Consider the following 15,253-nt stretch of genomic DNA (forward strand, 5'->3'; position numbering starts at 1 on the left):
GTGGTGAATGCAATGGCATTGCACTGTACTAATACCCGAACAAGAAAGTGATACTGATGACATATTTGTGAGTCCTTTTCTATTTGAAGGATTAAACAATATCATCCCACACGGAGCAATTCAAATAAAAAGGTCTGGATTAAAATGATCTTACAAAATATACAAAAATATCACAATATACAGTACAATATAACAAGAGTCAAAGTTCAAGAATTTAAGAGTCGAATGGCAACTGGCAAAAACGAATTTCTTTTCCAGTTTGTTCTACATGCCGGGCATTGAAAGAGACGCCCATGAGGCATGAGCTCGAAATCACTGAACAAGGCATGGTTAACATTTTTTAGAATAGCTATACTTTTTTCTAGAGTTTGCATGTCACAGAAGGAAGATAAGCTACGAAGTTGACAACCTATTAATTTAGAACTTAAGTTAACAATTCTTTGTAGTGAGTTTCTTTCTTTGACCCTAAGACCAAAAAACCAGCATATAAAGGAAAAAAGTTAAAACGTTCTCAATAAAGGAATTATAAAAAACCATGAGAATTACTTTATCGACATTAAAATGGTTCAGCTTTTCCTCTCTTTACTATTGCCTCTGTATTTAATTCCCAGCTGAGATTGTTCTCAAATATAGTACCTAGGTATTTAAAGGAATGGACAATATCGCTGGTTCGTCATTTGTGGGGGATACCAGAGGGCTGCGTCCTTTCTCCTTCCTAAAATCTACAATTATCTCCTTGGTTTTGGTCACATTGAGTTTCAAGTAGGAGTTTCCACAAAATTGGATAAAACCATCTAATGCGGAACCATGACCGTCCTGTGAAGTTTGAAGGAGAGACAGCAAGACAGTGTCGTCAGCAAATTTGAAAAGATGACTATTGTCCTGTTTGCTCCGACAGTCATCCGTGTATATAATATACAGGAGAGGAGAGAAGACGCAACCCTGCGAAGATCAATTACTTGTCATTACGTACATTCGTTGATACTAAAATTATCAACAATCTATCTATAGTAAATCAAATTATCAAGACTCATTAATTAATCAACAATAGTACATACCACTAATGAATTTCAATTTTCTTCTAGCTAGCATCATTTTTCCTATTTCATGACGATACAATAGGTACAGGAAAAACATTATTTGCACCAAATACTTCCAAAATATAAATATAATATATATAAACATAATTTAGTTTTACGCTATTTTAAGAAAATTTGAGTTTTTGTAAAAGGTCAATGACCTTTTGACCTCTAGTTACGTATAACTGTTGTATTAATTGTTTTTTTAATGTATATTATTAGTAGGATATATATACTCTACACATTGGTACTAAAGCTATTTAGATATGATTATAAAACAATGGATTATAGGCATAAATGCTATACCCCCTACCCCAAAATTGTTTACATTTGATAAAGAATCAATTTCAATAAGAATAGTACATCATTACTTTTAAAATTCTTCTAGTTAACATCATGTTTCCTATTTTATATATCGATAGGTACAGATAAAACACAATTTTGATTAAATGCATATACAATTATGGCACAATATTACAGTTAATCATTTTTTTAAGGAAAAAAATAAGTTTTTGTAAAAGGTCAATAACCTTTTGACCTCTAGTTATATAAATAAATGTTGTATTTTGTTTTTTTAAATTGCATATTAGAAAGAAATATATATTCTACACATTAATATCAAGATTATTGAGATTGGATTATAAAACCAGAAGCTATGGGCATAAATGTTACCCCCTACCCCAAAATATTTATGGAATAAAATCGATCACTATATAGTTGTTGAGATTACCTAAAAAATAATGTGTTCCAATGCTTCAATTTTCGGTGACTTTTAATATGTCATTATAAACTACATTTTGAATGAAAAAATTAATGTTTCGTTACTATTGCAATTTGTGGTGGGTTTACCTCTAAATATCACTAGATTGACTGGACTATTACAGAGCCATATTGCTCTGCATAATTAACACATGTTACGCCCTCTATTAAATAATGATTTAGTAGTCTTCCTACCTACATCATAGCAGCCGTTTTTTAGGTACACACAACAGGCGTACGTCGTACGTGCGCGACGCGAAATTATTTTTACACAACCGTTAAAAAAAACATACAAGGAAGATGGGGCGGCGAATATCGAAGGAAATGTATTTCAGTACTATTTTCTTCATATCCTTATTTATTTGTAGTTATTCTAGGAACCACAGGCTATCATTAACAGTAAGTATTATATATTATTTAGTTCCGTAAAAAATACAAAAATTGGGTGTGTAATAAATATAATAAGTTGTGTTTTGGAACGTTTAATATGATCCTGGCTGGATGATGGGAGCGGTCGTCGACGGCTTCATGGTCGGACGGCTATGTTAGCCTAACCCAGCCTAGAGGCCTTTAGGCAGTAGGCCCTAGTAGGCCTAGCCTAGCTAGGCCTATTTCTTTTTCAAGGCTTAGCCTACAACCTTGGTCGGATCTAGCTTAGATTTTTATGAACTCAGATTAGTAGATTAGGTAGGAGGAGGTTTAACATTTTTATAAATGTACCGTTGTCGTTGCCAGTCAGTGCAGTGAGTGTCTCCTCAGGCAGTCAGCACCAGTCAGTGAGTACAGTAGTAGTAGTGTTGGCTCCCTGCTGGATAGGCCTAGATGGTTATGGGCTTATAATTATAATTATATAAACCTGGGCTGGCTTAAAGCTAGTTAGGCCTAGTGAAAAATTATTATTTGCATCTACCTGTATAGATAAAATATTCCTTAGACCTGTCCTTACTAGTTAGTACTAGTAGCCTACAGTAGTTCTTAATCTTAGTTCTAATTAAAATAATATTGTACCCATTTTGCAACAACAAAAAATTGATTAAAATACTTAGAGTATTTAATTCCAATAGGCCTATTATGTGCAATAATAAATAGTAAAATACCCTTTTTACACCTCCAACCATGTTTGGATATGTGAAGACAATTTTCTGGAAATTCTCATCAGGGGCATTCCTTGTGAAATCTTGGGAGAAAAACACACTGATGAGAGAGAGGCCTGTTTTTGTTCAAAGATGTCCTGAGTTTTTACTGCTTGCGCACGTATTGCTCTAGACGGTTCAGGGACGATTCGGCCCTGAGGCGATTCGGCCCGGGACTATTCGGCCCACCTTTGGTGGGACGATTCGGCCCACTTTTGGGCCGAAACATCCCACTTTGTGGGCCGAAACGTCTCACTTTAGACCAAATTCATATTCATTTTTTTGGGTATTTATCAAGTTTTTAAAGGTGTTTAACAATCCGTATTTTATTGATATTGACAATTTTGATATAATATATAATAAATTACTAAAAAAAACGTAATTTTATATTCAATTTATTACTTCGAAAACCTTGTTTATTTCGTGCATTCGCCAAGCGGCCAACAGAGGGCATAACTTGATTACATCGTTCGCGTGACTAAAAATTGATCATTTTCGACAATTTTTTCAAAATGTTTGCTTTGTTGCATCTTTATCCCTAGTAGTACTACCCCATATAGTCACTCTGGAAATAATGTTTGGGGAAAAAGCTTATTTTGTGCTTATAAAATGCATATCAAAGCCGATAAATTTAAGTGTGCAGAATCGTCTCAGGGCCGAATAGTCCAGGGCCGAATCGTCCCGGGCCGAATCGTCTCAGGGCCGAATCGTCCCGTTACCCTCTAGACTAGTATTAAACTGACCAATCATAGTAATTAAATAGCGTGCAATTTTGCTTTCTCCCGAGTAATTTGCATGTATGAATATGTGTAATAAATCATAACCTGGTTATTGTAACAATTTAAATGCATGTGAACAGTTTAGTCAACATTTTCAATAATTTACATGAATAAATTTGTTTAGTGTCAAACCGGCCTGTACCTTTTCTTCCCTGGTTACTATTATTACTAAATTTATACTAATGAAATAAAATATAATAATTGTATAAATAATAATATTAATAATATTGATACAAACAAAATATTCTATTTTCAGGAGGATCATAGAGCTAAAATAGATGTTACAACCTTTGGGTTTTTTAAAAATGGAGAGCTTCAAATTAATGTTTCATATCTAGGTGTAGATCCAGCGGCTCACAGTAATGGAGATATATTTGGCTTTACGTTAGTAAAATCACGTACTGAAGGAAGAGGCTCATTGGTAAGTTTAATTGATTTCAAATAACAGCGCTGTGGTTTAGTTCCATCAGTGGAAAGCAATTGCACTGCGTTAGAGATACGACCACTTGCGCTTGCTAAAAAAATCATGCCTCCATCACTGAAAACCTTAAAAAACACATACATCTAGTAATTAAAGACGATGGCTGAGTAAAAGATCATGGTAAAAATCATCCGGGAATCAAGTTTACGAACCGCAATGTATTGTTACACCCGTACACCAACCAATCAAAAAAAAGGAATCCGTGTTTACGATTACTGTGAAGACATACAGTATGTGTGAGCAATTTTTAATTGACCAATTAATTGCATTCTGATAGAATATCTTTAGATTTGCCATAAGCATGGCAAATCAATTGAAAATATTAACAATAACATTAACAATTATTATCAAATATATATAAAATACACATTTTTCTCCCTAAGCAGCTACTGTATGTCAACCTGTAATGTTTGACTTTATTTGGTGAAAGGCTGGTACATTTCTAAATTATTCTGATACTAAACTGTGAATACTGTAGATCATAATGAGGCAACAGATCATGAAGTACTGTACATCAGCGTTCAATAGTACCCACTGGTCTTTGGCCAGTGGCCAGTAAACCCCAGTCAGGGCTGTAAAATATAACAGAAATGCCATTAAATACATTATTAAATCTTTGAGCTACAGTTAGTAAAAATAAGTGGATCCCGATGAGCCATTTAAAAATAATCAAAATAATTTTGAATTGTTCTACAAAATCATTTTTTCTAAAGGGATTTGAGATATGTATCAGGAAGGCTCTAATATATGATGGAAGTGTTATATTACACATAGTCTGGGCTCCAGACGGAGTTTTGTCTTAATATTAGTAAAAATATAAATATTTTTGCACATATGGCGTTTCATACGTGTATTACTTGAGTTTGGATACTCCGTCTGGGGAAACACGCACAAGTCACGTGGTTTGACACCAAGAATTCTTGGTGCATACGATTATCCGGTTGACTAGTTTCAGCTGCATGCGATTGGCTACTCACTCGTACACTGTTTTAATATTCATATTTCAGAATTTCAAAGACTCAACATCTAAGACGATGCGCATGCGCTACATTACTGTACGTTTAGACAATGTGTACTTGGGTACATTGATGAAAGTTTCTGAAAGCTAGAAATGATTTTATATGCCTAGTACTGTAGTCTGGTAAACATTTGATGGGATTTTTCCCAAGAACATGAAAACTCGTCTTGATATGATAGGCTAGCTTCTCCGCAAATCAAACATTGAATGGATCATTTATTATGCGGAGATAATTTCATTTATTTCCCACCCTGTCCTGTTCTTTGTGGTGGTGTAGCCCTGTTGTGTGCGGGTCGGTGGTGGTATGTACCTTATTGGCGTTCTATTTAGCAGGTCATACGTACGAGTTGAGTATCCCTACGAAGGAGGCCTAGGCCAGGACTAAACAATTAATAAACAAAACAACTTGGCAACACGATTTTATATTTCAACAGTTGTTCAGTCTCGATCGTACATTCAGCACTGAACGTACTCTATCTTTTTCATTTTGAAACAAAATGATCATTGGTTGATTCGAAATCCATATTTACATACCGCCCGCCCCATATAGCCAAATACGGTATGATAACCTACGTCATTCTTATCGGATGTTTGCGGTCTGCAAATCGATTTCTATACGTGTTTCACAAGTCTGTATTTTCAGAGAAAAATCGCGGTCGAAATAAAAACAAATAAATATAAAAAAAGACAATAAATACAGACTTGGGGCAAGTCTATATTACACAGTCAGCTCATGAACTTCTTCCACTTTCAAATTAAACAAGTTACCGGAAATTCATATTAATATTAACTGGACATACATTACTTTAAATAATACCAATCAATACATATAATTTCTAGTTGGTTTCAATTGTACAAACCTATTGACACTATATTGATCTCATTATTCATGACGTAAATCATTTTGGAGTATCATATCAGACTATACAATTACAACCAACTGTAATTTGTATCAATCTGATGTTATAGCGATTACTGTATAGTTAGTATAATGTATAAATTGGGATTTACAGTAGTTGTCTGTTAAGCTTGGTTCCCACTAGAACATAACGCAAGGACGTAAACGCAACGCAAGTGGGAACCACGCTTTAGTTTAGTCTAATTACTACTATTAATTAGTATTATGAAGTCAAGAAAATGTGATTTAAAAACTTCAGAAAATACCCACAAAGTTCTGAGGTATTTTCAAAACACACGCACTCCTTCCTGGAAACATGAACAACGTCTTTCTCGCTCCCTGTGTAAATGCTGACGTCACCACACTCTCCAAAAAATACACTATTTTCCATTTCAGTTAATTACCGCCTTGGTCCGTGTGCACATGTGAGAGTGATATTTTTATTTACACCCTTGTGCAGAGTGGAGTGTATTAACTATTAATTATCGGAACTTTTTTTTTCACGTTTTTTTTTATATAATAATGGTATGCAGTATAAATTAGAAATAAACGAAAGATGGTGTTCTTCTTGTTATATTACCGTACTGGCGCGGGTATAAGCCCACCCCCAACTTTTGACTAATTTTTTCATGAAAAATGAGGCACTCGGGTATAAGCCCACCCATTAATTCGAAGATCTACAGTGTGTGTCGTAATAAATTATTTTGTATTTGACGACGTCCATACTGTACACCGAATACACCTACCTTTGATCATAACCAAGCTAGGCTAATGTACGCTAGGCCATATGAGGCCTAGCGGTCCTGTTTTGTTTACACTCCATCGCGGTCGAAGATCGCTTCACACACGACGCTACAAGTCGCCAAAACGGAAAACCACTATTTGGTATCGGCTGCCATAAACAAGCTTATTAAATTTCTTTGGTACATTTCTATTTAACGAACATTGTATACTTGCTTTTCTGCTTGATAAATTCTTGTTTAAATTGATGTTTAAAATAAGATATTCTACGATAAATTACACGAACTATAAGCTTAATTTTCCGACACTCTACACCTCGTGTATTTAGAGGCAACGTCGTACACGTGAGGGCACTCGCTCGCATGGTGGAATACACAGTGTACTGTACATGTGCTGTTTTTGACGATCTGCATTTTTGGATCCTCGGGTATAAGCCCACCCCCCAAACTTGACGTGATTTCATGTTCAAGGGGGGTGGGCTTATACCCGCGTCAGTACGGTATAGGTACTTCATACAATAGTCATTGACTATGTTCATATTCATACTATTACTACATACGGTAGGCATAAAATAAACATGAAATGTCTTGTACTGTATACATGGCCGAAAGTGTGTAGCGTATTAGGTGTTATTGATTTTGTGTTATATTACTGCAACCATTGTATACTAAATTACATTGAGTTATTTAGCCGACTGTAGGGTACTGTAGGCCTATAATCTGAGATTAACAGACCACAACACAGTACACACACATGCACCGAAGATATTTTCGGCGTTCGCGTGATCAAAAGTCATTTCGTTCGAAGTGTTTTTCCATCAAAGTTTATTTTGTCTATTATACAGTATTCCATATTCGTTCGATATTTCATTAATATTTTATTACCAACTGATGTTTGTTAAGATATTATAATTAATTTACTATACTATCTTGACTTTTCGCAATAATGTCTAGGCTGATAAAATGATTGATAGTTTTGACAGACTATTCTTTTCTTTGTCTACTGAAAATTGAATACTAGCTAAACCCATACATAATTCACATTGTTTATTATCCTCAGTGTTAACATTAATAATTTATTCATTCTCTTCTTGGAGTTACAAAATGTTTGATTGAAATACATTGTGTCCTGACAGTGTAATACCCATTATTTTGTCACTTTAAACAGGGAGTTGTAAAACAACTCCCTGCTTTAAATGACCTTTGTGACCTTTATAAAGTTAAATCAAGGTCAAGTTATATTTAAAAATCATTTTTGGCCAATTTCTGTTGAGCAGGGAATCAAAATCTTGATAATCTTTTTTTTTTACATAATCAGTTATTTTTTGCTAGTAAAAACAGGACCAGTTTGAAGCAGTTTTTTACAGAAATTAATTAACCCTCCTCAATGGATTGCATGTTTCAACTACAAATGACCTTTTGAGTATTATTGCACAGTTTCAATAGTTATATTATACTCAGTACCATTTTAAATGTTTATGACGATGAAATAAACATTATATACAGTAAAATCAGTCTTTTTAACACTGGAATCATATGGAATGATAATTTCACAAGATCTACTAGATTATAAGCTTCTCTACAGTTAGTGTAGACCCTCACATGCATAGTCACTGACCACTAATAATGCTATATACATTCTTATAATAAACATTCTTTCAATACATACTGTTATACTACTGTGTACAGTACATAGTACAGTAACTACTGTACTACAGTATTACTACTACAGTACAGTATAATTGTTCATTGATTGTAGAAGAAGAGTGGTATTTTTTATTCTTTCCTCATGACTAATTCAAGATACTCTACCTTGTGACTCATTGCAAGCTGTACGTTCCCGGTGTGATTACACAATTGCCGGCTCACTGCACTGTATAAAGTAATGCATGTAAAACATTTTCTACAATCTTCATTTACAAAACCATGCAATAAAATTGTTTCTGTACGCTTGTGACTAATCAAATGTTTAAATTTTATCAGATATTATTTTAGTTGTTTTTTGTCATTAAAAAAAAAACAAAAGTAAATCAGCAGAGAGCGGTGACCCTGTTTACAAGCATATTTTTTGTTTGTCTCCAACTGTACAGTATGCATGAGCGATTGTATTGTTCCCACAAACTTGCTGGTTGCTACCACTTGTACAACAGTGTCCAAAATGTGATTTATGAAAGGGAAAATTAGACACTTGCCTATAAATAGTACACAGTACTGTAGTACCTCCAAGTTAGTAGTTAGTAGCAGTAGTAACCAAATCAAACTCTCTAATTTTGACACAATACTTTTGGTAAACCCCTCATTTTCTCAAAATGTCATACCCAGGCCCCATGGGAATTTACTAGTATTATGTAATAGACATAGTATGTGATAGACGTTTTCCAATATAGAAATGTGATTCTATAATAAACAACTTTCCATTACTGTATGTATGAGAATGCAATATCAGATTTATTATATAGAATAATGCTTTGATTTTCTATTGCATTCACGTCACGTGTACAGAGCAGGTACAGTACTCTAGTACTACTAGTATAGTAGTAGTTTAGTTTAAGCATAGAGATACTATAATATCTCTATGGTTTAAGCAATATAGAGATTGTAATCTTGATTTTAATTGCAAGACTTAAGGAGTGCCGTTGAGACAATTTGACTTTACAAATGGCTTGTAAAGTATACGCAACATTATCATGCATGATTGAATTGATTGAAATATATATTTATACTGGGTAACCTCTTCAGTCAAAGACTGGTCTCCCAGAGGGCCCAGTTGGTGATCAGTGGCTGTGATGTACTAATACACCGGGGTAACCCCCTACTCGTCTCGAAAGATGTACTAGGTTCTTTAAAGTGCACACGAGCAAGTTGTGTACACTGGACCTACGGTTTATAGTCCTTATCCGAGAAGACTCGTTCTACCACCAGAACCATGGAGTGAGTGAGCCTCGAACCCCTGCCGATGTTATGGCTACGTGATTACGGTTCCACTGTCTTAACCGCTCGGCCACTCACCCACTGCATGGCAGTATAAAGTAATTATATTAAATGGCACAAAGTGAGGATGATTAAATTAATTAGTTTGTACTATATCAATATCTTTAATTAAATTAATCATTATTATTCTTACAGAAAGTTGAATTTAAATGTTATGCATTATACTATGCACATACAGTAGTACTGTACCAGCTGGTTTTGAAACCCCAGCTTGTCTATTATATTTCATATTCGCTCGATATTTAACATTTTTTTTATTACCAACTGATGTTGGTTAAGATATTATAATTAATATCAGGAGTGAGATTTTGAAACACAACTGGATTCTATATTAATTTTATTAATGCACAAAACTTCATTAATAATATTAATAATAAGCTCTGCTGTGTGTGCTGTGAAATAACATTCTTTTTCGACTGATGTTTTAGACTGTCAGACACTAACAGTTCTTCATAGTTCTTTTTGATTATTGTAAAATTCATAGTCATACAAAATACTTGGGTTAAATCATGTTTTTATTAAAAAAATTTACTGTATACAATAGTATAACCATACAGAATAGTATTTTATATAATGCAGTTAGCCTATATTTACAGCCGTCTGATTTTCCGAGGACATCAAGTATTAGACTATTCTGTAGTTAGTGAATACTGAGAATTTATAAATTATTGATAATTATTACTACATATTATTACTCACTGTTCATCATGTAGAAGATACTATACTATTGATTGGACTTATCTACAGTATTATAAATTCAACAGTCAACTGTACAGTATTCTTGTACAGAAACGTTGAATTTTAATACATTATACTGTATATTGATTAATTCTACACCCTAGGCCCTGCCTAGGCCATGCTTTCACAAAGCTAATCGTAAAATATAATATTGTAATTGATTGTATAAGTCTGTCTTTAAATCATTTTTAGATAATGATTTAGTTTTTAATTTTAAATTCATGTACTGACGTAACATCAAATTTTAATATTTCAGTCACACAATTCTACCATCTGGACTTTCATCTAAAATCGAATAAATAATAAAAATTATTTTAACACCTGATGCAGGCTTGCCATTAAAATAAAATTACAAAAACATGTTTAAATTGTTGGAAGTTTGACATGTTTGTTTATTGTTTACAATTGGAGTATACAAACATTTCTACTGTACTACAGTAATGTCATGGCGCATGCTCCAGTTGCACTATCTACTGTACCAAGTATTTGTACGTATTCGATGCAAGCATTTAAATCCTTTGCAACATTCAACCTAAAACATCACATATTGGTTCAAGTATATTTGTTTATCAACAAGGTGGTTGCTGATGAAAACTAAATAAAACAATACTGTACAGTATATTAAATTTTACATATAATATTTCTATATCAATTATCATTATCATATTAATTTTAATATTGTATAATGTATACTGTAAGGTAATGTACTATTTTAGTAATATTTACAGATACACTTGATTAGACTTATGATGTACAGTACAGTATATTGGATAGTATTCCTCTCTTCGGTGAGAAAGGCTATTTTCGGTTTATCCATGTATAGCGGCACTCATGTACTGTACAGTACTACCGACACTATGATGAGGGTATTTAACATTAATGCCATGTAAGGCCACTGTATGAACAGATAATTTTGATTACGGTAGTTAGTTTAGTATACAGTACTCCTTTATACTTATTTTACTAAAATGATGAATAACAATTTAAATTTAAATGGTCATTTATAATACTAACATTAACAATGATTAATTATAAACAAACAGTATATTATTATACTATACTGAAGTAGTTAATAGTTAACTATTATTATACAGTTTATCTTTATAAACCTGATTTAGTGATTGATTGAAATTAATCAGATAGATACTATGAAAGTTTATCTCATAATTAGAATCAAGTAGCACACTACTGACACATAGTAGTAGTAGTATAGTCCCGGAGATTTCTGATTGATTGTTTTTCAAACCAATTGTGCAAGTCAATTCTAATCGTATATTATGTATAATTATAAATAATGAAACCGAGACTGTGCTAATTATTTTGTATGGTTTATTTTACTTTTACTTTACACAGTGTTTCCAATTGTCATTAAAATAATTGAATGTTGAAATTTCTTTATTTCCTCTTGAAACACTGTTCATTGCAAAACTGACATTACGTTGATAAAGGCATGATGGCAAATTCTGATATTACAAAAGATATAAAATGTAAATCTCCCCAAAATAGAAAATTCTTTTCCAAATTGGTTAAAGGATGTCGATTTCAATATATTACAGTACTTTGTTCCTCCGCCCTTCTCTCCCCCCCCCCCCTCCAAAAAAAACCTTTTATAAAGATCTGACTTTGCACAATCAAAATGTTTGCCACAACAAAAATTATTTGTTTCGTTTCTGTTGAAGCAGGCTGGCTGGCAATGACTCCAATGGTATCTTTTCATAAGAATAGGAAGAGAGTTTAATGAACAGCCTTCATGATTTCCTTTCTTTTATAAGTTCCTGTCTTTTTGAACACAGATATTTAATTGTCTTCCTGATCTATAATGAAAATTATAGAGCGATGGAGGAAAGACAAAAAATTACCTGGAATACCACAGAATACAATTTATTTTATAACATTTTAGAGTTTAATCTTGATTAATGTAGAGTACGCAATACTAACTGTGTCATCTCCAGCAAGAAACAGTTTATCTTGGTTTTTGGGCTAGGATACCTGTATGTAGCTAGATCTTTTGGATTACTATAAACACTGGTACATCTGATTGCAAATTTATATACCTAGTACTTTGTTTACTTGTAAACTGTTATGCTTCTGTATTACGGTAATTAAAGGCCAGTGTAATTCATTTTTTGTGCGGATATACTGTATATTAATAAATAGACTATACAGTAATAGTCTTTGCAATCATTACCCTATTTTAAGCTTTAGTACTAATTAAGTCAGTGATATACTTTCCCATCAGTAAAAGAGAGAAAAGAGAATGCATTATCCAATAGCCACATGTGGAATACACTAGTCGGCCAATGGGTCATTCCATGTCAAATCACCCAAAAAAAAACAAAATTTACACCTCACCATCTCAGATTTTGATCAAATTTGAAATATATGGTAATCACTATGAAAAATTCCAAAATTTCAAATTTTATTCAAATCGGACAAACCGTTAAAAAGTAACGGGCAATTTAAAATGGCCGAAAATCGTTAAAAAGAGCAAAATATCGCGAGACCGTCGATTTTAAAACGTGAATATTTTCAAAACTACTAGTCCGATTTTAATGAAACAAGTAACAAATTAATGGCCATTTAAGGAGGATTCCAAATCTTTAATTAGAATTAACTCTTATAAATTTCCCTTAAAATGTTCTATTGACCTATAATTTGACCTTTGCCATGACCCTGTGGAACAAAAATTATAATGTTAAAATAGTAATTTTTATATTTTCACACTTCTTGCCTGTAAAATGTTAGATAAAGCTAAGATGTCTTTTGTACCAGTTCTATTTTATAGGCTTTCAAAATTGCACATCAAACAAATTCTATGTGAAAAACAGTGTTTAACATGTTTAATCAGTTATATTTTACATTGCCTCTATAAATGTTTTATTGAAAGATATCATTCCTGTTGAAAGTAGTCAATATTGCATCTTCTTGTTTTGATATACTGTAAATTCCTACTTGATGATAATGTTAGTGATGGTGCATCAATAAGACATAGGTCACTTGATTCTTCAATCCATCAGCTTTATCTGGCCAATGGACATTTTTTGAAGGACCAGGAGGATGCATAAATGATTTAAAGTACTGTTTAGTCACCAAATTCAGCTGACATGACATCCAGCACCATCCCAATCCACCACACACCATCATACAAAGACTCCACAAAATGATTTTGAGAAATTGCATATTGTGCAACTTCTCGTGCAAATGTAGTAGATGTTGATGGGCAGCTTGTTACGTTTACTTTCCTTGGTTCATCTTTTTGTGCACTTGTATACCATAAGAGAACCATCTTGTTGCGGTACAAATCTGTTTTTGAAGGGTGCCTTTGATGGTTTTGGCTTCAGAAAATCGAGATTTCAGTAGAGCTACAAATTCTTTAATTTCTTCGGATGAAATTTCAATTTATTCCACATTTATTTAGTCATCAATTACAACATAATTGCAATACAACTGATAACAAGGATCCTTCATAAAAAAGCTGTAGCTTTGTTTTTTTGTAGGACCCTTAGAACAATATAAGTAAATAGAACTAAATAGGTAAAACAGTCATTTCCCATAAATGAAAATGAAAACATGAAAAAAAATGATGCCAGGAATGTTTTCAACACAGAAATTAAACATGTCTATTGATGTTAGTAGTTGATTATGATATGGACGTTTTAGACTCTTTTTGGTTACTAGTCGTTGTACTGTCCCCCAATTCCATCGCATGCACTTTTCCCATGTGATGTGGCGAAAAAGTTCCACTCGGCATTTAAATCAAAATCATGTTTGTGATTGCATAGATTGATAAAATTGGACTTATTTTTATATTGACCTGCGCATCCATCAGTAAAGTAGTGAACCTTCTTTATTTCGTAAAATTTACCCTTCAAATGATTTAGAACAACTTTTTGGAAAGTCCACACTGTTGTTGTTGAGTGTATTGCAATTAGATAAATTTCCATCCACCTCACATCTGTATGCTACAAATGGATGCAGTGTTGCCTGTTTGTTTTTCCAGTGAAAGCTTTTTATTTCATCTTGGATGAAAAAAGCGTAATTTTCAGCAAAATCATCTTGGAGTACTATCTCCTGCAAAGGATAAATGACCCTTGAGCTTCAGCAACAGTAACTGGTGCCTTGTTAGCTTCATTTGGTCAGCTAGCTCATCACCGCATTCTTCAATAGTTTTTTAACTGTTATTAATGTTGTGCGGTCTGTTGCTTGTTGTACAGTATTCTACTTCATCAATATCCTCCTGGTATATTAATTAACACATAGATTGATACAAAACACAAACCCAGACAACATGATATAACTATATCTTCTAAATGAGGTAAAAGACATCTTAGCATTTTACATATGTTATAAACACCACTTTATAGTTTCAAAAAAAAATAATGACATTAAAAAAATATACGTTCCACAAGGTCAAACCGGGGGTCATTTTATATATCAAAAGGTCAAATATATTTTAAGACATTCTACTACAATTCTGATAACAAATTTGGAATATTTGGGGCATTTCCTTTCCCATACTGTTTTTTTTTTTTTAATTGGACTTGTAGTTCTTGTTTTATTGTCTTTTGAAAATTGGCGGCCGCACCCATTTTTATGTTTTTTTGCGTTTTTTTTCACAATTTGTCCAGCCCGTAACT

The 15,253-nt window shown here is 33.1% G+C and overlaps 1 protein-coding gene across 1 annotated transcript in view; it reads left to right on the top strand.

Annotated features, from left to right (window-relative positions):
* The first annotated feature begins 2,108 nt into the window (after positions 1 to 2,108).
* Positions 2,109 to 15,253, top strand: part of LOC140046530 (protein GPR107-like) — a 35,293-nt gene continuing 22,148 nt past the window's right edge. Inside the window, exons 1-2 of the mRNA XM_072091210.1 lie at positions 2,109 to 2,237; positions 4,007 to 4,171. Of these exons, the coding sequence (XP_071947311.1) occupies positions 2,139 to 2,237; positions 4,007 to 4,171 (264 nt within the window). The 5' untranslated portion in view covers positions 2,109 to 2,138. The remainder of the gene's footprint in view (positions 2,238 to 4,006; positions 4,172 to 15,253) is intronic.

The sequence above is a fragment of the Antedon mediterranea genome, chromosome 4, assembly GCF_964355755.1.
Source record: "Antedon mediterranea chromosome 4, ecAntMedi1.1, whole genome shotgun sequence".
NCBI classification, from domain to species: domain Eukaryota; kingdom Metazoa; phylum Echinodermata; class Crinoidea; order Comatulida; family Antedonidae; genus Antedon; species Antedon mediterranea.